The 24,963-nt window shown below is 34.6% G+C and overlaps 1 protein-coding gene and 1 long non-coding RNA gene across 2 annotated transcripts; both read right to left on the reverse strand.

Moving 5' to 3' along the window:
• Positions 1-15,678: 15,678 nt before the first annotated feature.
• On the reverse strand, positions 15,679-16,759 carry LOC110897917. The gene is made up of 3 exons (XM_022144648.2): positions 16,353-16,759; positions 16,160-16,213; positions 15,679-15,953 (listed from the first exon to the last, which is right to left on the reverse strand). The coding sequence occupies exons 1-3, from the start codon at positions 16,651-16,653 to the stop codon at positions 15,844-15,846; spliced, it is 465 nt and encodes a 154-aa protein (XP_022000340.1). The 5' UTR covers positions 16,654-16,759; the 3' UTR covers positions 15,679-15,843.
• A 2,830-nt stretch (positions 16,760-19,589) lies between these two features.
• Positions 19,590-20,531, reverse strand: LOC110897915. Its single transcript, XR_002569079.2, has 2 exons — positions 20,099-20,531; positions 19,590-19,959 (listed from the first exon to the last, which is right to left on the reverse strand). It is a non-coding gene; the product is annotated as an uncharacterized LOC110897915 (long non-coding RNA).
• Between the last annotated feature and the right edge of the window lie 4,432 nt (positions 20,532-24,963).

Below are 24,963 nucleotides of genomic sequence, written 5' to 3' on the forward strand. Positions count from 1 at the left end.
TCCCACTCCAGATGTAGCTGTCGTGTGTTAATGGTTGTTGGATGCGTTGGGTTTGGGTTTTTTTGAGAGATAAATGTAAATGTCACAGTGGTCGTTTTGTTGCGGTGGTGGTGGTGTGGCGTTGATCCTGAAGAGAGTGAACAAGAGTTGACAAAAGCTGCATCTTTAACTGCAGTGGCGTGGTGGTGTGGGTGGCGAAGAAGTTGCGGAGGAGAGGGAGGCCGACGATTTCTCATTGGTGGTGTTCTATTGTGATGGCGGTTAGGTGGTGGTGGTTGTTGTGTTGTGGTGACGGTGTGGTGGTGCTGGGTTTGGAGTCTACCCGGTAATGTAGAGAGGGTAGAAAATAAGGTTGTGGTGGACTGGAGTGTAAATGTATGTAATGGTTTTTATTTGGTTAATGTAAAACTAGGGGCGATAAGATAATGGCTTTATTGTAGATTTAATTAATAAAATATATCGAAACAATGATTCAAGGCCTGAAAACTTAACAAAATTATTATGAAAATTGAAAATAAACTTTAAAAACAAATGCTTATCAGAATAAAGGTTTCTCATTCATAAATAAATTATCTAGAATTTACTTTTGTTAAATTTAACATATTAAGTTGAATAGGAATAAATAAAACAGGTTAAAATTACAATAGATCAACTAATTTAAATTAACGAAAATACATGTAAATACATGTAAATCATTATTATATTATATGACGTCTAACTTTTTTTTATTTTAACGGATCACCTTTCGGATTTTTATTACTTCATTTGTGTATCAGTCAACATTTTGCGAGTTAACATGTCGCAACGTGTGTTCGTAGTTCAAAGCTTTAACGTCTATTATTTTGGTTTAATGCACCCGTCGCAACGCACGGGGTCCTAAAATCTCGTTTGCTAAAAAAGCATCGTCATATTCTAAATGGTATTAATGAAACTAATTAAATGAATATTTGTACGATTGCAATCATTGAGATATTTTTAAGCCATGAAAAACAAGCATCTGGACTGTCGTTTGTCGCGTCCTTAGTCATGCTAATCATTTCATGAGTTACAAACTTTATATATTTGTCAAACATAATTTATAAGTTTTCTAATTATGACAGATTATCTAGTTCTAATTGATTTTTTTAATTACAGGATATGGTTATATATGTATCATTGGATGTCTAATACAGAAACCATTAGAAGAAAATTGTTTTTTAAGAAGGGAAACTTGATTATAATAATCCAAATTATAACCCATTGACCGATAATAATCAATATTTACGGTTTGTTCCATGGTGCTCCTAACTTTTACATTTGTTATCAAGTGCAACCCAGTAACATAATGATCATACATTTATGCCTGATTTTCATTCAGTTTGTCTCACAATGATGATTATGACTGAAATGGAGAAACATACAAACAAAATCGAGTATAAGTCATGTGTTAATCGAGTGTTAACTTATGATTGATAATGCTACTAGGATTACCTTTGGCAGCATAAGAGAAAGTTGGAAGTTTCATTGATCAAAGTGTAAGTAATCATTATTATCGACCAATGGGTCATAATTTAATTATTAAAATTCAATTATTTATAAAAGGAAAAGTAAATTGACTAATCTAAGAATGGGATAAAAATAAATTAAATTTCACTCATCCAAATATTATTGAACTAAAACATTTTGAATAAGATATTATATTCCTAGAAACTTTCTCATTAAAATCCAATTATTTTAAAAAAGTAAATTCACTAATATAAGAATAGGGTAAAAATAAATTAAGAGTGAATTACAAGTTTTGTCCTTTATCTTTATACCAAATTTCAGGCGTTGTCCTTTATCTTTATAATTGATGAGTTTTGTCCTTAAGGTTTCAAAATCTTACATGTTACGTCCTTTAGACCTAACTCTGTTAATTTTAATTGCTAAGTGAAGGGTAAATTTGTCTTTTTACCTAATTATTTAATAAATACATTTTAAATAATATGCAGCTTATATTTAACATAAACTCCAACTACTCTTTAGTCTGAATCAAAACTTAAAATTAGTAAGAGTCCCATCATCTCCCACATAAAAATAATTTCCTTCATATCTCAAAATTCAATCACCAAATCTCGCACAACTGGGATCTCGATTTATACCAGATCGAATAACAAATTGGGGAGATTTCAATTTATACAAGAGATCTGAGACGAATCTTTGATTTTCTTAGAAACACCATCGATGTTCGTTGATTCAAACGTCACCAACAGTGGAATCGTACAGAGATGAAGGCGGTGAAATGGTGGTTGTGGCGGTGGATGGTTGGTGACGGTCGTAGGTGGTGGAGGGTGATGGACCGAGCTTTTAATCGACGGTTCTGATCAGATCTTAGCCGTCGTCGACGTCCTCCTCGTCGCTAAGAAACAGATCCACAATCAACCGGACTGGTACGCCGTATCGCGTTCAAATTTGTGGCGTTTGAAAAAGTAGATCTGGAAAAATAGAAACCTTGATTTCTATCACCAGTAGTAATTTATTTTTTATGAGGAAATTGTTAAAAAAAGTTAGCGTATTTCGTTACAAAATGATTGAACAAAATTAACTTCGAATGAGATAAAATGTAAAATTGATGAGTTTGTGTGGGTAACCTTATCAAGATATACCATAATTTTCTACAACCACCATTCTAGGTTTAGAGATTGAAGGTAGGAGAGAATACATTTTTCTTTTTATTTATACATTTTTTTTTAATTTTTACAGAATAGTTCCAAGATATTACTTATTTCACAATAGTTCTTATAATGGTAAATGACAAAAATACCCTTATGTGAGAGGCATATGGTCAGATTTAACAGAAAATTTTAACTAGGTTAGGGCCAAAGGACAAAACGTGTAGCAATTTTGAACATTAAGGACAAAACTCATCAATTTTAAAGATAAAGGACAGCGCCTGAAATTTGGAATAAAGATAAAGGACAAAACTTGTAATTCACTCATAAATTAAATTCTACTCATTAATGAATTAAAACCTTTTGAATAAGAGATTATACTATCATGATATCTTAAGTTCAAACTTAAAACCAAGTACATGTGCATACGAATGTACAAAATTGTTAATTTGGGGCTAAGGCGTGTTTATTTGTAACACACCCTCTATTCGGGTTGTAAATGGGATTGTAAAAAGAATAACGGGTCCAACCCATTTAATAAAGAGGTTGCAATGGGATCGGTTTATTAACAAACCAATTGACATGTCTTGTCAATCTATTAAAATTAGGTTGTAAAATACCATGTTACTGAGTCATAAATTTAACTCGTCAACCCGTTCGACCGACATAACTCATTTAAAATTTATCAACCATTTAGATAAACATAATACGTGGATTATGTACCGGGTTAAGTTAGGGTTGAAGTTTCGTATATCGTAAACAATCAATTATATATGTTTGGTTTAGATGATAGATTGATACCAGCACACCAACCAGAACTCCACAAGAGGAATAGAAATCAGTTTCTTGTTTGTTTTGTTTGTCTAAAATGAGAAGCAAACATTTTGCTTTGTTCTTTTTCTTCAAATTGATTTCTCTAGTTTACAAACGCTTTTAGATGTTTATTACCTATTTAGCAAGCATATTCATATTTCATACGACTAAAAAGTTCGTGGATATGGATTACAAATTTACACAAATATACATTACAAAGCATCGTATTAGCAATATCTCTTATTATATCGAAATTTAAATTGAGGGTATTTCTATAAAAAAAAGTAATAATAATAATAATAATAATAATAATAATAATAATAATAATAATAATAATAATAATAATAATAATAATAATAACAATAACGTAACAATTTCCTTGTTTATAGGATTTGAGTCAGGTGGGTAAACTAGTTTGTAGTTATATAATAAAATTTTAAATGTTAACTTATAGAGGGGGTTTATTTTAGAAGCAGCAATATGTTGAGAAACGTGAGAACTGTCATGCGGAGCCTAATAGCAGGACCTCCAATTACATCAGTTGATCTTGATCCCTGGTGTTGACGATCTCACTTGTAGGTCTTCTAAAGACGCAATGTGCTCCGATGGTTTGGAGTTGTCAGATACGTAAACCTGATTACGGGGGTCGGATGGCTCCATTGAGTGATCACCTATACTCAAGAGTATCTAATATGTGAATTATTTCATTATTCATACATGGTTTCATGTATAAAATTCTTATAAGTACTAAAACAATAAGTAAATCATATTAGTCAAACTTGGTGTTTAAACTTCCTAGGATCACTTGGTTAAAGCTTAGGTGTAACCTAATTCACTAAAACCTGCGGCTCTGATACCAATCGATTATGTTTGTTCCCATCTAGGCGGGATATGGAAGATCATGATCAAGAACATAATCCTAAGAGTTGCTGCATATGTCAAAAGAGTTGTAGGGGAATGAGTCGTATAGAAACATAGTTCATTCGATTATCTTGGTAATGTTATGAAAAGCAAGGAATGACAGGATCGTAAAATAAATCAAAAAGAATCTAGAGAGAATCTTGAAGGAGTTAGGGTGTGTTCCCGAGTTAAAAATCCCTCCCCATCCCTCCCCTTCCCTCCATGTCTTTCCAAATTGGAAAGACTATTATCAGGCAAACAAACCTCATTTTCCCTCCCCTCCCCCTGTTAAGTGGATCTCTGGAACACAGCATTAAAGACGAACCCGCTTGTTTGGATTATAAATATCACAAAACTAAATGGATTATACTCGAATTTGTAGTATTGTTTTGATGTATGCTCTTATAACTTTGGTGCCCACGTAGACGGATTCCTTTTTTTTTCTATTATTATATATAATAATAAAGAGTTAATTATTGTTTTCGTTCCTGTGGTTTGTCAAAAATTACTATTTCAGTCTGTTAGTTTAAATATTGCGATTTCAGCCCCTGTGGTTTCACTTTCGTAACCATTTCAGTCCACCTTGTAACCTTGAAATGGTTACAAGGTGGACTGAAATGGTTACGAAAGTGAAACCACAGGGACTGAAATCGCAATATTTAAACTAATGGATTGAAATAGTGATTTTTAACAAACTACAGGGACGAAAACAGTAATTAACTCTAAAAATAATATATATGTATATCTTCTTTCTACGTTATCCGATTAAATATCATTGCAAAATGCAAATTGCAATGAAGTGGAAGTGGCAATAAAATCCATTAATCTAAAGGCAACGTAACGTGGAAGGTAGCTAGAATGATATTATTGGAGTGATATTATTGGTTTACAATTTACATTGCCAACCCTTGGTAAACTTCGATATTCCAAAAAAAAGAGTAATACAATCACCACCTTCCCTAGAACATAGCTCATCTAGTTGGTTTTACGTAATCTATAACTTCATTATTTTGTAAGTTTTTCTTTATTCGTATAATTTTTTTTGAACGATCAACACAAAGAAATTTATTAACGAAAGAAACAAAACGAGTCATGGCGAGTGGCTAGGAAGCCCTTACAGTCCACCAAAACGACATAACCATACACACTAAAAGCATTAAGAAACGAACACATTAAAATTTCCCTAGCTCTCAATGTCATGCAAGCCTCCTTAGACCTATGTTTGACCCATAAAAACCCCAACGCCTTCGTTTCTTCCACCACTGCATGTTCAAAATACTCCAAGTGCCGATAAGATTTACCGCGTGGAAAGCTTTTTTCTTCTTTTTTGACCCGTGCAAAAACTAAGGGAGTCCCAATAGATAGCTGAAGTCAAAAATAAAAACAAAAGGAAGCTTACACCATTGTAACGGAACCTGCCAAACCGATTGAGCAAATGGGCGTGAGACAAAAATATGCTCGCTCGTTTCGATCGCATCTCCACAAAAACTGCATAAACTTGTGTTAACAGGAATGTTCCTTTTTGCTAGAGTCTCTCGTGTTGGAAGCCGTTCTTGTTCTGCTCTCCACGCAATGATGCTTTGATGGGAACCAATTTATTCCATAGAAAAGTAAAATAGGGTTGAATAGGTGCAAGTTCGAAGCTTTTTTTTTTTTACCATTTTAACCAAGAAGTCGCCAACGTCGTTTAGAGTCCACCTCCATCGATCCGGGTCAACAATTAAATGACGGGACCTTCACTGGACAAGAGAGTTTGGAGCGCAACATACTCCGTTAACTCCACGGTAGAGGCGCAAGGCCGCTTCCACACCTAACCCTAACCCGCTCCATTATTTCCCGTAACCCACCTATCAAGAACCGAACATCCTTTCACCACTTCCAAATCTTATAAAGCTGGAAAGGTTTTAGCTAATGGTTCAGAGCCAATCCAAACATCTAACCAAAAGTGGATTCCAGAGCCCCTGCCGATGACCCCCTTGATAGCATTTTTAATATCTACTCTCACTCTTAAAAGGTCCTCCGAGATACCATGGATGTTTTTCCATGGCCCAACATTAGAAACCTTTGCCGGAGTAGCTTTCCAAAGTCTTGAGTTATGATGGAGAGACCATATAGTTTTTCTCCAAAGACCGTGCGGATCCACTTTGAAACACCACCATCATTTTGCTAATATGGCAACGTTAGCGTCACAAAGGGAGCCAAAACCCAAACCCCCACTATTGATAGGCGCAATAACATTTTCCCATGTAATCCAACTATATTTAGACCTATCCTCTGTCCCACCCCAAGAGAAGTCCCTACTCAGCTTTTCTAATGCGGATATGACTTGGCACAGAGCCTTGTACAAGGAAAAATAATACGTCGGTAGGAAATTTAGAACTGATTTTATCAAAGTGACCCACCCCTCAATGAGAGATTTCTAGCTATCCAATTCGGAAGCGCCTCCCCCAAAACACATCAACAATGGGCTTACAATTTTTAACAAGGTTCATGTTCGCCCCCACCCAAAGTCGCAAGTGCTTAAATGGAAAATTACCAATTTTACATCGGAAGATGTTTGCCATATCCGTGATCTCCAAAAGAGGCACGCCAATTCCGTAAATGCTCATTTAGCAAGATTCACTTTTAGGCCGAAAACTAAATAAAAGCCCCTTAAAAGACGACATAGGTTCGTGGCACTATGACGGTCCCAATCACACAAGAAAACCACATCATTGCAGTGTAATATTGGGCCCATCCCCCCCCCCCCAATCTTCAACCGGCTATACAACCCGCTAAAACTAGCCTTTTTCATAATACCGGAAAAGCTTCCATTGCAATAACGAACAAAAACAAGGAGAGAGAGGATCACTTTGACGAAGGCCACACTGACTTTTGATATCCCAGGAAGGCAACCCATTCACAAGAACCGAAGCTCTAGCGGAAGTCACGATAGCCATTACCAACTTTATCCATTTGATTGGAAATCCCGTTTGCTCTGTAATGGAATTAAGAAAATTCTAATTAAGCGAATTATAGGCTTTATTGATATCAACTTTAAAGAAAAAACCATGTTTTTAAGACGTTTCAACCAACCATGAGTCTCATTTAGCATAAGCGGGCCATCCATAATATGCCACCCGGATAAGAATCTTGTTTGTTCCACCAATATGATTTTGCTTACGACCCCTTTTAACCGAATCACAAGCACCTTGGATATGACTTTATTAACACACCTAATAAGGCTTATAGGCCTAAAGTGGGATGGGTGGACTGGATCCTTAATTTTGGGGATTAAAGCGATAAAGGACGAAGCACAAGACCGCTCAATGGACCCGTTGTCATAAAATCAACAAAAAGACTAAGAAAATCTTCTTGAAAACCATCATAACATCTTTTAATAAAGCTGAAACTAAACTCATCCGACCCAAAGCCCTATACCCGTCACACTCCCAAATAGGGGTTTTCAGGAAAATCGAAAAAAAAAAAAAAACCGTAAACCAAACTGTAACCAAATAAACCGATCTGAAGAACGAATTTGGTGTCTGGTGTGGTTTCTAACCGAAACCGAATTATGAATATGGTTTTTGGTTCCATATTTTTTGTATGGTTTACTCGGTTTATTTAATTAATTATTAAATAAAAATAATAATAGTTATTAAACTATATACAATTTATTAGCCTAAAATACTAAATGTTTGAAGATTATTTATATTTTGTGGTATTAGACTTGTTGACTATTTATAGTTTCTATGATCTGTGTTTTAAAGTTTTAACTTTGTGGTTGTATGTACGACTATAATATGGATGTGTTTGTTTTATTTTGCTATGAAACTTTCTTTTATTTATATATTGTCAGGTTTAAATTAGTTGGTGACTTGATGTTAGGAAGTTGGAACACAAACATAACTATAAATTAAGAAAAAAAGTGAGAAGAGACGCCGAAGGCCAACACTCCATGAAATCTGGACAAACTAGAAACCTATCGATCTTGCTTAATTGATCTCCAGAATCAGACATGTGGGTAAATTGATTGCCCCTATATTACATTTAAGTAACCTTTTGAGTTAAAAAAAATCATTGAAGTGCTCTGCATTTGATGCAACAAATTCAGAATTACATCTTTCGTCCGGACTTCGAACGTCATTAAATTCACCCATAAGGAGCCAAATGCCCTCCAGTGAGTTCATAATATTAATGATATGCCCCAAAGATCCCTTCTAGCCGTAACATCATTAGGGCATAAATATTTGCAAGATTTAACCCCTACTACGTAGCCACCAAATCTCCAGAAATAACCAAAATGTACCTGTCTTTCACAACCCCTCTTCTGATGAAAATAGTGGGATCCAAAGGCACGCTAACCCTCGCAAATTTCTAACCGCTTTGACAGTATCTAACTCAAAAACAGATATGCCCCAAAAGTTATTAAATCTAAAGTTCGAAACATCACTAACCTTTGTTTCTTGAATCGACACAAAATACACACTGTAACTAGATCTAAGACCGTGAACCCAGTCTTCTTTCCGAATATCACAGACCCCCCTCAAGTTCAGAGATAGAAAATTCACTGCGGAACAATCTCAATGCCTTCACCTTCGACCAGACTAGTGACCTCTTTTACAAATTCTTCTAGCTGAATTCCAACAATCGTGTAAACCTGTACAATGGCTTCCACTTCAACAATAATATACGAGTTCCTCACGGGATCACTGGGAGGGGTATCACCCATCGGCGGATTTAATGGAGGGACGTCGGTGGTTTGGGGCAGCTGCATCTCCCTTATGTCACACTCATCATCACTGGCAGAATAGTCCCTATTGTCGCTATTGTGGGTAGTGTTGAGATCAATATTATAGGCCCCAATTGATTTATTACATTGCCTAGCAGTTGGGCCGTGGGTAGACCCAGCCGAAGGTGGGCTTCTGAAAGCCCTAGACCTTTTACCTAAAAAAGGCCCATTAGCAGATACGCCTTTCTCTTGAATAACAAGCCCAATATTCATAGCTGGAACAGGTGTCTGTTGGACCTCGGGACTACCACAGCCGACATCAACCCTAGAACCATCATTGTTTGTGCACAACTTCCCAGATGGCTCCTCTACCCTACGCACACCATGTAACCCTTCGTTTCTACCCACTGACGATTCGAACTTCTGAGCTGACTTTCCATTATTTTCCTTTGCCTGAGTCGAATTCCGGCGACCCTCCTTGTTACCCATTGGAGAATCTGATGGCCACTGGAATTGGTGAGCTCTGAAAGTAGAGCACATACCATATTATCATTAAAAACACAAATCAATCACAAGTTGTCACCTCATTTCATTCAATTCTATCACATTATCATTAAATACTTGAAACATCCATCACTTCCACTTCTATTACTTAAATTTTAAAATAAATAAATATAAAACAAAATAAACTAGAAAACAACATTTTCTAAATACATAAAATTAAATATGATAGTCAAATTAAATAAGAAAACAACCTAAATATAAAAACTAAAATAAATTAAAACTACTCATCATCATCGGTAATGTTTGGATTTAAATCACCAATGTGTTCCACTAGATCATATATATCGTAGTCAAAAATGGGTTTTTTCATCTCACAACTCCAAAATAATACCATCGGTAACAGCTACCTGGGTCGGAAAGTCCATTACGTAGTCTGGTGATATTGCGTACTTGTCATCCTTTATTATCATATTGTATAGTATGATACCCACGTACTCTAGACTCCTTATTTTCGATTGCTTCATTGCACGTATCGGTTGATTAATTATATCCCATTTACTTTTTAAAACACCAAATGCTCGCTCAACATCATTTCGCGTCGATACCTATAACTTCTTGAATGTTTTCTTTTTGTCGTCGGAAGATATGAAAAATCTTTTACAAAAACATAGCATGTCGAGTAAATACCATCAACACGATAGTTGCTGAGTTGGATGGAAACAAAGTGCTTGAACCCTCAATTTGTATTTTTTAAAAGAGTGTTGTATAACCATGCGTGATACTTCAACGTGCGACACATTATTATACATTTTTTTATCTATTTCTAACCATGCCAATGTCTAAATTACTTTTACGACTTTAAATCGTTGTCTAAATTACTTTTACGGCATTACAGCGCAACGACCGGGACATACTCTTTTTTTTTATCCATGTCTAATGACGTTAATGCCACGGCGCACGAACGCCGCGTGTGTAACAAAGTCCAAAACGTTTAATGTCACGTGCGGCCACAACGCGTTAATGTCATCATTGGACATTGTAATCACAATGCTTATATAGGTTACACTGAGTTAGATCGGATACGTCGAAACACATGTTTCAATATGCTTAACGCATTACACAACATGTCACTAGGTATAAACAACTAAGACGCCGCTGCAATACGTAAACAACGACAACAGTCTAGTTGAACTTATACCTGGATGTCTTCAATATTCAGCTCCTTGCTAAATTTGTACATCTTATTTTATGGTTTAATAATATTGCTGCCTTTCATGTCATGAGTATGACATATGCCATAAGTCTAGCGCTATATAATCGTCTTTTAACTGAATTTCTCGAACTAAAATATTATCAAACTCAATCTGATACTGACTTTTGGCGTTTTATGTACCAGGCTGGTGCCGGTTTTTACCTTAATGTATCGAATCGGTATTTTCGATACAAGTACCGATTGACACCAAACTTATCAAACTTAAAAAGTAAAGAAAAAAATAATTATTATAATATTAAAATAATAAAACTATTAAAAAATAGGTATATAATATTTTATTATATTATATTATAATATATTTAAAATACTATATTTTATTACATTATAATATCTTAGAAATACTGGTCATTACATTAGCTTTTTAATATATGTATAATTTAGTTACATGGATTATTATGTACATTTCTTTTTTACGGCAAATTTGGATCAGTAACAAATTAGAGTATCTATGTATACCAATTCAGGAGAAAACTCAATAAATCTTAGAAAAACCAGCTATTGCCCTAACGTGTCGCCGCTATTAACTAGGTTAAACCCCAGCCGTCAGATCAAAATAAGAAATGGATGGTTGGGGTTTCATATGAGACACCGCGTTTCGGATCGACCAATAGCGGCGACAGATGGCCTGCCGCCGCTATTACCTATTATTCTTGTAGTGCTAGTGGTCCCAAAGTCTTATCTCAACCCTAAAATGCCACTAGACTATAATGCCATTGACGATTATTATATACATTATTTTCATTTTTCAATCTCCGTACCAATTCACACACGAGAGTAATTTTTGGGTCACACATGTCCCCCGAAGCTTTCTATTTTTTCCATGATATCGAAACGATATTTCCCCTTTCATTCATTGCATCTCCCAAAAAAATACATCTTAATACTTTTTAACAAAAAAAAATCTTATACTTTTTAACAAAGTAATAATTGAGGAGGGGCACATATACAGAGAATAATATGTTACCAACTAACCAACATACACCACCATCTGGTGACATTTTTCCTTCCGTTCAAGTGCTACTAAACGTATCAACATCTCCTCTTATATCAAGTTTTCAAACAAATACAATCAAGCGTTTAATTTTCTTTTTTAAGCAGCAAAGACCGAAAGATTTTAACCAGTCTCATAGACGACTGCTCCAACTACAGCCGTTAGCTTTCTCTTCTTCTCTAGTTTTCTCTTTTTAAGTAACGAAGACTACCCTGACCACTGCCGCTTCATACTTAACTTCCAGTTAATCATAGTATTACAATGTGTTAATCTTAAATATCAAGTTTATGTGATCAATCATAAACGGAATAAACTATTTTTGTAAAACGAACATTATGATAAGTAGTAAAAATGGAGTGTATATGTGTATACAGAAGTTTCTAGACTTCAAACTAGTGATTACCAATGCTAGCTAGACACATCAAAAAAATGGTACTTAATACATGTTATGCAATGATATAATTCAATTTTTATATTATATCATTGGACAGTTTTATTATATAACATTCATAAACCAATTTTAGACACCCAAAAATGATGCATAATACTTTTTGTATAACTTTTTACCAGAAATTACTTTCTGCCATAAATATAAAGATAGAGATAAAATCAAATTGTACTACACAATGGTATAATTTATGCATTACTATTTATATGAATGAAAATGAAAATAGGGTATGGAAGAGAAAAACTATAATAATATTACGTATATTTTTTAGCGACGGATATTTATTTTGTAGCTATCGAAATCATTGATCGGTATAGATTCTTTCAACATCTTATCCATTTAACCAACCAATTATTAAAGTCCAGCAGTTTTTATGTTTATTAAAATAACTTAACTTTTTTTTATGTGAAAGTAATATATTCTTCTTATACTTTATTTAAACTGATACGTGGAAGTTTAAACATTTGATTGGGGATTATCTTTATAGTGATAAATCAAGTAGTCATTTATGATAGCGATGTTATACTTTCTGTTAGTAATGTTTGAAAAATCACATCTGTCGTGATGTTTATTTTCTAGATGTTGCAATATAAAACACATGAATTATACAAAAAAAATAATAATTATTAAGTTGTTTGTTTCAATTAAGGTAATAAAAAAAACATGTCAAATATTTTGTATCTGAATAGCCATATTTATTTAATGTTGATTTCCTACATGCTATGTTACAACCAAACGATAGAACTCAACCCAAAAGACTAGTCTGGTGAGTGAGATAGTCCATTTGATATATAAACCCCACATCAGTTACCCATACAAACAATGTGGGACAAGTCCCATACCTTGCAATGGTATTAATCCATAACAAGCTACAACACATTACATTTGTTCAGGATCCTAGTTTCATCGTAAGTTAGCTTTTTAAGCAAACACTAATAACGTTATATGTTAAACACAACAATTTTTTTTTTTTTTTTTTTTTTTTTAACATTAACAAGTTTAAACGTTGCACAACACCACTCGTATTAGGATTCAGTATATATATATATATATATATATATATATATATATATATATATATATATATATATATATATATATATAGGGGAATGTTCATTTGAGAAGAAAATTTAATTGAGAAGAAAAAGAACAAAGGGTAATTTTGTAAAACATTAAATAGTTTTTTCACTTATCTCATTTATTATCATTTTTGACTAATTAATTAGTCATAAAGACTATTATCCTCCACACTAACATTTTTTGCCTACACACATCAAAAGTTATCCTACATATTTCGAAATTCATCTTACACGTTGAAATTTATCCTACATAACTCGTAATTTATCCTACACTTTTAATTATTTTATTTTATTTTTTTAAAAAAATATATATTTTGAAGATAAGTTACAAAAAATTTAATGTATTAGCTATTAAAGAGGAAGACTACAAATTAATGACCTATGTAGATTTACCAATGTACCCTTGTAGTAACATTAAATACTTATATTAAATGAAGTAAAATAAAGTATTCTTATTGGTTGAAATTTGTTCTTTTTTCTTCTTACAAAAAATTTCTTCTCATTTGAACTCTCCACTATATATATATATATATATATATATATATATATATATATATATATATATATATATATAGGGTTGGGTTCTAGCGTGAACAACCTCCCAAGAGTGAACAGCGTAAACAAATATGGACCCTTGATTTCCTTTTTAGTTGTTAAGGGTAGGATTGTAATTATATAAAAAATTAGATTTAAATCATTATTTTAATAATAGAATTAAGTTACATCTTTCCTAATTTAAATTCATTATCCACATTATGTTTATTTATTAATAAGATAATTATCAAAACAAACAACAAATCACCAGATTTCGATTTTAATTTTTATTTCAGATTTCATCACCAGAATTCAAATTTGGATTTTTAAGAACCACGTAACCTTCATATTTCAACGGTATACACATGTGTACTTGGATATAAATAGAACAGTACACATGTGTACTCAGCATCGTACATATGTGTACAGTAATTCACATGTGTACATCAACATTCAATACAAAAAAAATTCTTAGATATCACAAAAAAAAGACGATATACACATGTGTACATCGCATTAAAAAGAGGGCAAAATCAGAATACACATGTGTACATCGCATTTAAACAAATAATTATTTTAATAATTGAATTAAGTTACATATTTCCTAATCCTTGATTTGGTTTGTGAGAGATTTATGCAATCAATTTAAGAGGATAATTGATTACTTGATTTGTGAGAGATTTATGCAATCAATTTAAGATTGAAATTACACATATACCCTTTTTGTATTTAATTAAATGGAAAAAATTAAGCAAATAATTACCATCATGCCACTCACTTTAATCTCAAGATCATAAGAATCAAGGGCCCAGATCAGTTCACGCAGTTCACTCTTAGAATTTTGTTCACGTCTGAACCTAATCCTATATATATATATATATATGTATTTGATGTTGTCATGTAACTGACACCAAAGGTCTATAAGTTAGAAAGTAGAAAGTAAAAAGTTGTTACAAGTGTCTCATTTGTGTGCGTCATGATTATGAGACTCAATTTATGTTATGATACATATGAATAAAAGAATATGCATGATGACTATGAAATCTTTTATTTTTTATTGAACCCAGCAAGAGTCCGATTATTTGCGTAAACCCAATAGTAAAATACTAAAAGGCCACCCAAGCCCTCGAATGCAGACGAAATTGGTGATCAGGCCGACCACCATTCCAGAGAAAACCCACCACCCAAAGACCTACCGTGATAAAATACCTTATCTCAACCCAAACATTTTATGCTCCAAACGAGACTCGAAGTGGAGTTGCCACTGGACAAGAAGGCCGTCGGCAGAAATCACTTATTACATGCAACTTTTCTACAACATAATTATTGATAAATAACTTGTCCGAGAAAAACGCCTATTTTCGTAACCTTTTTTTAAGAAAACATGATGCAATTGAACTGATTGAAAATAACCTAATCCAGCAATCACGTACTATAAATCGAAAAACAAAATGCTACCTAGCAATTATAGAGGACCATATATACATATATAGTATCTCATAAACTGTTCAACTACACAAGTAGGGCCCACCTCTTAACATAAAATAAAAAATCCAATGGCACCTACGTTGATAAAATTACCAAAACACCCTACCTAACCAGCTGGCAAATAACACCAACCGCTAACCCCAATGTACCCCAACGGTCCTATACTTCCAATTTCCAGCTGTTCTCCATTAACCCTACTTTACTCTCTCTTTTACGAGGCATCTTTTCTAACTTACGCCTAACTTAGCATGCGCATCTTGCTATCTTACGCATGCGCGCTTGCATTCATCAGTCATCACACAGTGTGTACGGTCAATAAACTTATAAAGGATAAATTATAAACTCCTTTTTTGAGTCACACGCGGTATATTTGCGGATACAGAAAATGCCAAATTCACATGCACAAAAGGAAATAGAAACGGCATTACGCACGTGTGAACCTCTCAGCTGACGGAGAACCGGTGGTTTGACTTTATTGACCGAGTTTCCGGTGAAGACGATGCCGTTCTTCTTGTTGTTGCAGGTTCCTCGTGCTTCGTATCTCCAGAAATCCTTCTAGATTATCATCTACGCCAATTGAATCTACGAATTATCGCAAAAAAGTTGAAAAACAACGATTAATTAGATCAAAAATCGATTGAATCTATGAATTATTGCAGAAAAACAATGATTAATTAAATCAAACTTCGATAGGAAGTTATCTGATTAACCAATCGTTTGAATCTGTAGATGAATCAGTAGATAATTGTAAATCGAGCTACATTTTTCGATATAATTTCGTATCGTACCTGTGACGGTTTTCTTCGATGAAATCGTTGCGATTCCACTGAACTGAGCTAAATCTGAACCGTAAAAACAACGACAAACAGTTAAAACACGATAAATTAGAAATTCAGAACACTCTAGAACAAAATTGTTGATTAGAATTAAGAAATTAACCTCTAGAATAGAATAATAACACGATTTAATATGAACAGTTACCTGTTCTAGAAGGATCGTGAGACGATAAGTAGAGGATTAAGAAGCAAATGAACGTGAGAACCGGAATTAGGTGAACTAGTCTTGTGGAAGAAGATACTAATAACTGTCTCTGTTGATGAGGCTTTTGTGACTTGTGTTGTTCGTCGTCGGCACCGACTGTGGAGCATGATGCTAGTTTGTTTTTGCGGTGGTCTTCGGAGATGAAATTAGTGTCATTGTCGGTGCTGATGATGACTCCGTCGCCGGCGAAGAGGTGGAGCTTTGCCGCCGGTGAATGTGATCCGAGTGATTGACGGTGCATGTTTACGTTTTTAGTGAGAGAAAGTGAGAGAGGTGAGTTTTTTTTAAGAGTTGTGCCTTTTTTGCTTGTTCCGATTTTGCCCCTTTCCCTACCGTAGGTCCATTGGCGTACATTGTTATTTTATACAACCCCGTGAGGTTTATAAGTTGACAAAAGCTACCCTAAGAATCATATTCTTTGAAATAGAATCTTCTTTAACTTTCTTTTAGGGAGTAAAATGCATGGATAGTCCCTATGGTTTTATAAAATAATGATTATAATTCTTAATTTTTGGAAATTACACCGGTACTCCCTGTAGTTTGACAGTTTGTTACTCGGATAATCCCTTGAGTGGATGTTCGTTAGTTTTCTCCGTTAAATCTATGTAACAACATCACCGATCAATGTCGGTAACAACCACAATCACGACGCCACCGTCACCCATGCCACTATTACCCCACCACCTAAAAACCCCAATCTGCAAACCCTAAACCACCACCTCTTCCCTTCAAGCTTTCCACCATCATTTCCGGTGCTCATTAGCTTCCATAAGCGAACGTTATCCTCTGGCGATCTGTCTAGCTCTGCAACAGCCGCAGCACATTGTGGTTCTACCATCTGAACCACCACCATCTTTACACCCATAAACTACCACCACCATCAACTTTCTATGTCGTCAACAGACCGTCAACAACAAACCATCATCAAAACCCAACCAATAAAACCCTAAATAAAATCTAAATCCACAAATTCAACTCAAAACAAAAAACCCTAAGAGGCGGTATGACCTTAATCGACTGAATTTACCATTGTTAACATTAGCAACCCATCATCACCATCCTGTTCACGTCTCTCTCTTCTGGACCTTTTCTGCGTCTTTCTCTCTCTCTCTCTGATCTCTCTAGTTGTTTCTCTCTCTAAATGTGGTGGATGAAGGGATTTGGGATGGAAGAGGGAGTTCAGGTGACAGAGATGTTGATTTTGGTGGAGTTGCAGGTGGTGGCGGCTAGTGGTAAGTGGTGGATGCAGGTGGTGGTGAGTGAGTGTGTGTGTGTGTGTGTGAGAGAGAGAGAAAGAGACATACAAAGGCTTAAAAGGGTGAATAAGAAAGTTGGTGGGTCCCACCTTTACTTTTAATATATCTATTTTAGTGTTTTAGTTTAATACTAAGGGCATGTTGGTCATTTTACATGGAGTTAACGAAGAAAACTAATGAACATCCACTCTAGGGACTATCCGAGTAACAAACTGTCTAACCACAGGGAACACCAGTGTAATTTCCAAAAGTTGGGGATTATAGGTGTTATTTTACAAAACACAAGGACTATCCGGTCATTTTACTCTATTATAGTAGACATCACCCGAAGGCCGAAAGAAAAGTAAAATACACGGACAATCCCTGTGGTTTGGTAAAGTTTCACATTTAGTCCCTACCTTTTCAAAATTACATGTATGCTCCCTATGGTGTGCTCTATTGCTACTCGGATAGTCCTTGAAGTTGTTGAAGGTTAATTTTCTCAGTTAAATGGATGTGAAATGACAAAACTACCCTACTATTAAATATAATAACTTAAATCATTAAAAGAATTATATTTTTTATTATTTAATTAATTAAGTGGGCCCCACTATCATCATCATCTTCATCACCAACCCACCCCCAATCTCACCCTAACCATCAACAGAGAGATGAAGACGTAATTCCGGTGTAATTCCGATAACAAGAAATCCAAAAACAAAGCCCCAATCTCTCCTTCAACAGATCGTAAATCCCAACCACATCTCATATCTATCTCTTTTCTCTCTCTCCCTCTTTTAAACTGATTAGCTCCTTATCCAACATAAATACTTGTACTGCTGGAAATCTACGGGGGTAGGAATATCGTCATCGTCAGATATGAAAAGACTGGTGGATCAATGTGGGGGAAAATGGTGGGATGCATAATGGCCAGACTTGAAAAACGCTAGGTTGCCGGAAAACTCAAACAACACCTTCGCTATCCATTATCTGAAAATCGACCAACCTTCGTGTGATAAAAGAGTCGCTTCCACCCCATCCATCACTTGCTCAGATTAGAAAAACCACCACCATTTATCATCAGATCTCTGTAAACCACCACCATCAATTTCTTATTAAACAACAAACTACCACCGCTGATGACGACAATAAAGGTGGTTTGCAGGGAGAGGAGGCACGGTAGGTGGGGTAGGTTTAAACTAGAGTTGTCTTGTGGTGGCCAGCGATGGTTGGTGTTTGTGGCGATAGTGGTGTGTTGGAACTAGAGTCGGTAGTGGTGGTCGGCAATGGTTAGTGTTTGTGGCGATGTGGTGATGTTGGTTTGATGACTGGAAAGGCCAAAAGAGATCAAGAGAGAGACAGAGGACTTGAATTTTAATATACATACTATTTTTAATTTTTTTAGTTCTTTGTTTTAGGTTTTTAATGTTTAATATATATTTTTTTAATGATAAGGGTGTTTTTGTCATTTCACATCCACTTAACTGAGAGAACTAACCTCCATCCACTCCAGGGATTATACGAGTAACAACTGAGCAAACCACAGGGAACATACATGTAATTTTGAAAAGGTGGGACTAAAGGTAAAACTTTACCAAACCTCAGGGACTATCCGTGCATTTTACTCTAATTTTCAAATAAAGAATTCATATAGTTCTTGAATACCACAACTAATTAGGAAGGATGTTACTGTGAAGCTAGCTAAAGTTAATAGTCATTATTTTGTTTTCATTATATCAATTGGAAACTATAATTTAAGCATAGCCTTTGGGTTTATGGTTATCAAAACGAATAGTTCAATCTTAACTATCTTTGATGCTCAAGAATTGTGATTGATTGTTAAGCATTCTATTTTTTTAATAAAAAGGTCGAATGTTAAATGGTAATTAACAGAGTTGTTAAAGGCTTCATCACCTATAAATACAAAATTTCTAAGTATATATTAAGGGTGAAAATCATGTTTGGTTAATTGGTTGGCAAGTTTAATAAACCCAAACACAATCCATATATGTGTTTATACCAACACATCATTACTAATCCGAACAAACTTAAAATCTTGTAACTTAAGCGAAACCCATGTAAGCATGTGGGAAAGCTGCAATAATTCTTTGAAAAGCCCGCTTCTTTTTGTCTTCGTGCTTAAATTTTTCAGTCCATTGATTCGTTCCCACGAATAGATAGAGACAAAGGAGAATAACTAAAACACATCTACAAAATGTCATAACCATTCATTTGCTTCAAAGCCAATGTGATGCTCCTTGGTTAGATGACCAATATATTGGCGAACACCACATATATCGAGAAAAGAGTACCTATAATCATTTGAATACCATGAAAGCCAGTTGTTAAGAAAATTATAGAACCATAAATACCATCCATAAATTGTGGAAGGTGCTTGATAATATTTTTTTCCTTGAAAGGTGGTGAATGCTAGGGCCAATGAAACGGTACCTACTAAGGCTGCACGGTATGGACCTCCGTCCTGGTCCGTCCTCCACCGGCGCCGGCGTCATCCCATCCTGCCCCCCTCCGTCTTCATCCCGTCCCCGTCTTCAGCGTCGAGATGTCGACGTTCAGGACGATCCAAATGGTGGGCCCAACTTTGTTTGTTTGTTTGTGTTGTAAAACATGGAGGTAAACACAGATCTTCACGAATCAACACAATACCCAAACCAAGTTGTATTATAACTCAACAGAAAGATCAGATCTGATTACAAAGAGAAACACTCACAAACAATCTCTCAACTACTCCTAAAAGATTATCAATGTGATAATCTTCTCACGACTAACGGATGAAAACACTAATCACACAGATTCATTGTGTTTACACAAAGCTTTGAAACCCTAATCGCCAACAGGAAGAGGAAGAGAGAGAACACTTTGAGCTAATGAATAATCAAAAATATCTGGAACCTTCCTCTTATATCAGCAACTAACCGAGTCTTAAAAGCCCATGAGAACAGCAGACTCCAAGCCCAATCACGGCCCAACTCGCTGTTTTATTCCATCAGCCCAACTCGTAGTTTATATCGTTCACATGAAACAAATAACCAACAGAAAATTAATATTTACTAAAAAATCTAGCAAAAATTAAACATATGAATAAATGTAAGTGTGTAAAATACACACAACTTAATGTAAGTCATTGAAATGGTATTAATGTTATGAATTTTTTACAATTTGTTTGTTTGTGAATGGGATTAGTACATTAGCATTAATACTTGAGTGAATTGCAAGTTTTGTCCTTTATTTTTAGGCCATTTTGCAAGTTTTGTCCTTTATGTTTAAATTTGACGAGTTTTGTCCTTTATGTTTGAAAATCAAGCATGTTTTACCCTTTGGGGCAAAACGTGCTTGATTTTTAAGGACAAAACGTGCTTGATTTTTTAAACATAAAGGACAAAACGTGCTTGATTTTTAAACATAAAGGACAAAACGTGCTTGATTTTTAAGGCCCAAAGGGTAAAACGTGCTTGATTTTTAAACATAAAGGACAAAACTCGTCAAATTTAAACATAAAGGACAAAACTTGCAAAATGGCCTAAAGATAAAGGACAAAACTTGCAATTCACTCTTAATACTTGTACATAGTTTTGTGGGGTAAGATCATCTAGGACCATCCTCCCATACCCTCTAGTTTTGTGGAATGGACCATCTTGGAGGACTATGACGTGGCGCATACGTGGCGGATCATTCTAGATTGAATGACCATCACCATACCCTCTAGCCTAAGGGGTAAAGTGCTTGTTTTCCCTTCCCCAACAAGTCATCCAAATTGTAAAAACAAAAGGGAGGCAATTGTTTCATTTTAAATTGTTGACAAGTTGTAAATAAGTTGTAAATGGGTTAAATGGACCGTAAATTGGTTATACTCAAGTTATAAAATGTAAAACAAAAGGGAGGCTATAGTTCAATTTTAAATTGTTGACAAGTTGTAAACGGGTTAAATGGACCGTAAGTTGGTTATACTCAAGTTATAAAAATAAGGGTAAAGGGTCATAACTGGGTTCGCAGGTTAACCTTATAAAGATATTTTGTTTATTTTGTATGTTAATTTTAAAATAATTATCGTGCCAGCCGGTTTAATTACACGTTTTAAACATGTTAATCTGAACACAATCAATTGAGTTAATAGGTTTAGAAATGACAACACAATTTAATTTATTTTTTATTATCAATTGTATCTGATTGTGTGAATATTAACTCTTTATTCAAACGCAATTATTCTACACATTTGTATTGTTTAGCTCTACATTTGTTATAAAAGAATAGTAACATGAAGTAAAATAAAATAAAATTCCTTCTAGTTGTATGGACAACGTTTTTATCAACTCACAATATGTGGGTCTAATCGTGTTTAGATTTACGTGTCTAACATAACCTGTTATGTTCATGTTTAACATCTGTCAAACTGTGAATATGACACATTTAACTTTCAAGAATGAGGAATGATCCGAATATCTAAAACTATTTCTTAAAGAAGACCTAAATTTCTCAAAATTTATCAGAAAACTCAAGTATATACGGTGTCATTTTGACTAAAAAGTTTATAAATGCAACAATTTAGGTTTTGTTCTACAATTATTGTGACAAAATATGACGTGTATTTTACATAATTCAAAAAATTGACTAAAATACATAATTTTAACGACATAGTATCGCGTGAATTAGGCAATAGTGATATGCATTTGTTTTATATTTAACCCAAAATATATGATTTTATACATAATAAAAACTACACATGTTCCAATAATTTACATGTTCTTTTCCTTTTACGCAAAAGAAAGTAGTTGGTAATTTATAGGCCATGGTCCATCACATATCACGTGTGCTTTTGGATGATTTTTAGAAAATTAAAAGAAAATGTATAACGTGTAATTTTCGTTTCGATTGGGCATTATATTCTTCAAAAGCATGTTGAGTGTTGACTAGTGAAATAGTTAGTTATTAGGTTTTTTTAGCCATAAGACAAATTTAAAATTCAACATGCCTTTACGTGATTTTCCCATATTTATATACCACACGTCTGTTACCATTTTAATATAGCTATATATTATCGTACAATGCTTTGAAACCAAGGCAACTCCGAAGTTTAGTTGATTTTTCTTTTGAAGTAAGTAATAGTATTTACTTATTTTTAAGTTCTTAAAGATATTGATAATTTATTTTACACTTGAGAGTTCATAAAATTATTGAGCTTTGATGACCAATTGGGAAATTTTAAACTATTTTATAAAAATAGGTTTACATTTCATATATAAGTGCAAAACTTAACGCATGTGGCAATCCTGCTCAAAAGTTTAAATATAAGTAAATTTCGACTTATAAATTGTTATCAGCCTACCTAAAATACTCAACTAGTGATGGGTAATTTTTCACAGCATTGGTAGTGCTCAACGTCAACCGTTGTCTACCACTCCAACCCCTCTAACAATGAAGTCCTCCAACGCAAACTTCAACGTTTGAAGTGGAATTAAGGTTTGATTTTTCGTCTGTGCGCGACTCACTGTACATGTGTGAGTTTTTTTCATTAATCATGATGTATTCCTTTGCACTAACTTCCAATAGTGAGGCCTTAGTGTATTCGATATGATTTTAGGTAATATATATTTGTTGATCGACATTGCATGAACATACCTACACTATCAGTCCATCGTTGAACGATGTTTAATCTTGTTCTTCATACCTTGCAAACATGACATAAGCCTGAAAGAGTGAAAGATATCACAAACTATGCAGGTTTGTGATTTGTTTGCTTATTTTAGGTCTTCTTTTACATATTGTAGCAGTTTTTGGGGGGTTTTGAGATATAATTTGTTTTGTTTGTTTTAATTACACAAAGAAGGGTTTAAGTTATTCTACAAAGGCTTCTAATTGTAAAAAGTGTAAAAATGATTTATAGAGTGACAAGTGTCCAATAACCTAAAATTAAACCCACTACATCACCACCCAAAACTTAAACACCCCACCCCACCACCACGCAAAAACCTAACCCCCCCCCAAAAAAAAAAAAAAATAAAATCCTAAAAAAAAATCACCCCCACCCCCCACCACCACCCAAAAGCCTAAACCCCCACCCCCTCGGCATTTTTTTGGGGGGGGGGGGTGGGTGGGGGTTTAGGTTTTTGGTGGTGGTGGATGTTTAAGGTTTTTTTTTTTTTTTTTTGTAGTGGGTTTTTTTTAGGAGCCTTTGTACCCTTCTTACAATTAGAATCCTTTGTGTTTGATCCTAATCCTACAAAGAAGATATATTTTTTAGCATCTTTTAGAAAGACCCGTTTTGACCCGTGCAACATATGATCTATGACCTGAATCAACATGGAATATAGCCCATTTTGACCCAAACCCATGATGCCACGTTGCCCAACCCTTTTTTGCCGGGTCTCCTTAACATAAGGTAAGAAAGTATTAGAATTGGGTATATTTTATATTTAAAGTTTGATTATGTATACAAGCATATAACTATATAAAACTAAAGAGGGTTAAACAGAATATGTATAATCCTCCCTAAATAAGACATTATGTTATCGTTGTCCGACAGTAGCCATACATTTTTCAAAAATATGTACCTAATGTATTTATACAGTCAAGTATAAATTTTAATTATACATGGCTAATACAGTTTAACGTCATTTGCAAGAACGATATGGTAGTTGGAGAACTTAACCGCACAAAAACAAAGTTCTATACGAATCATCTATTATGGTGATATACATCATACCTATTCCTGTCTCGGGTCCACATTAGGGTCAACATAGCTCATGACCATTCGTATCAACGAACTTTATTTCATGTATTAACTGCGTCTTAAATCTGGCTACTGAAACAGCAAATTTTAGCCATCAACCGCGTATTTTGTAAACACAGGCCAATATGCAACAAAACAATTGGATGATGTGAACACATAAGTAACAAATGTCAACATGAAACACCTGGTTTAAGGATCCAAAAGAGAACTTCCTTCCTTAGCAAAAACAAAAAGTCCACCTTCTCCTTGTGTCACACCCCAACCGATGGCGGAATCATCGGGGCGCGGTACTGAGCGAAACAGATTGTTCAGAAGTTTCCATAACAACTACTTATATAATCCAGTTAAAGATACGTCCCATACCGTATCCCGAATAAACAAACATGTCATTACAGATAATCATCCAAACAAGTAATTCTGTTCCGACACTCAGATTCAAATATTATTACAGCAATTGTTTATCTGCTTCTAGACCCCTATTCTGTTGACTTTCTGGCTGTAATGCCAGAGGACAAGATCTACAGACAACTATGCCTCAGACGCTTGATCTTGGCAGACAACTATTTGT

The sequence above is a fragment of the Helianthus annuus genome, chromosome 13 (assembly GCF_002127325.2).
Source record: "Helianthus annuus cultivar XRQ/B chromosome 13, HanXRQr2.0-SUNRISE, whole genome shotgun sequence".
Classification (NCBI taxonomy): Eukaryota; Viridiplantae; Streptophyta; class Magnoliopsida; order Asterales; family Asteraceae; genus Helianthus; species Helianthus annuus.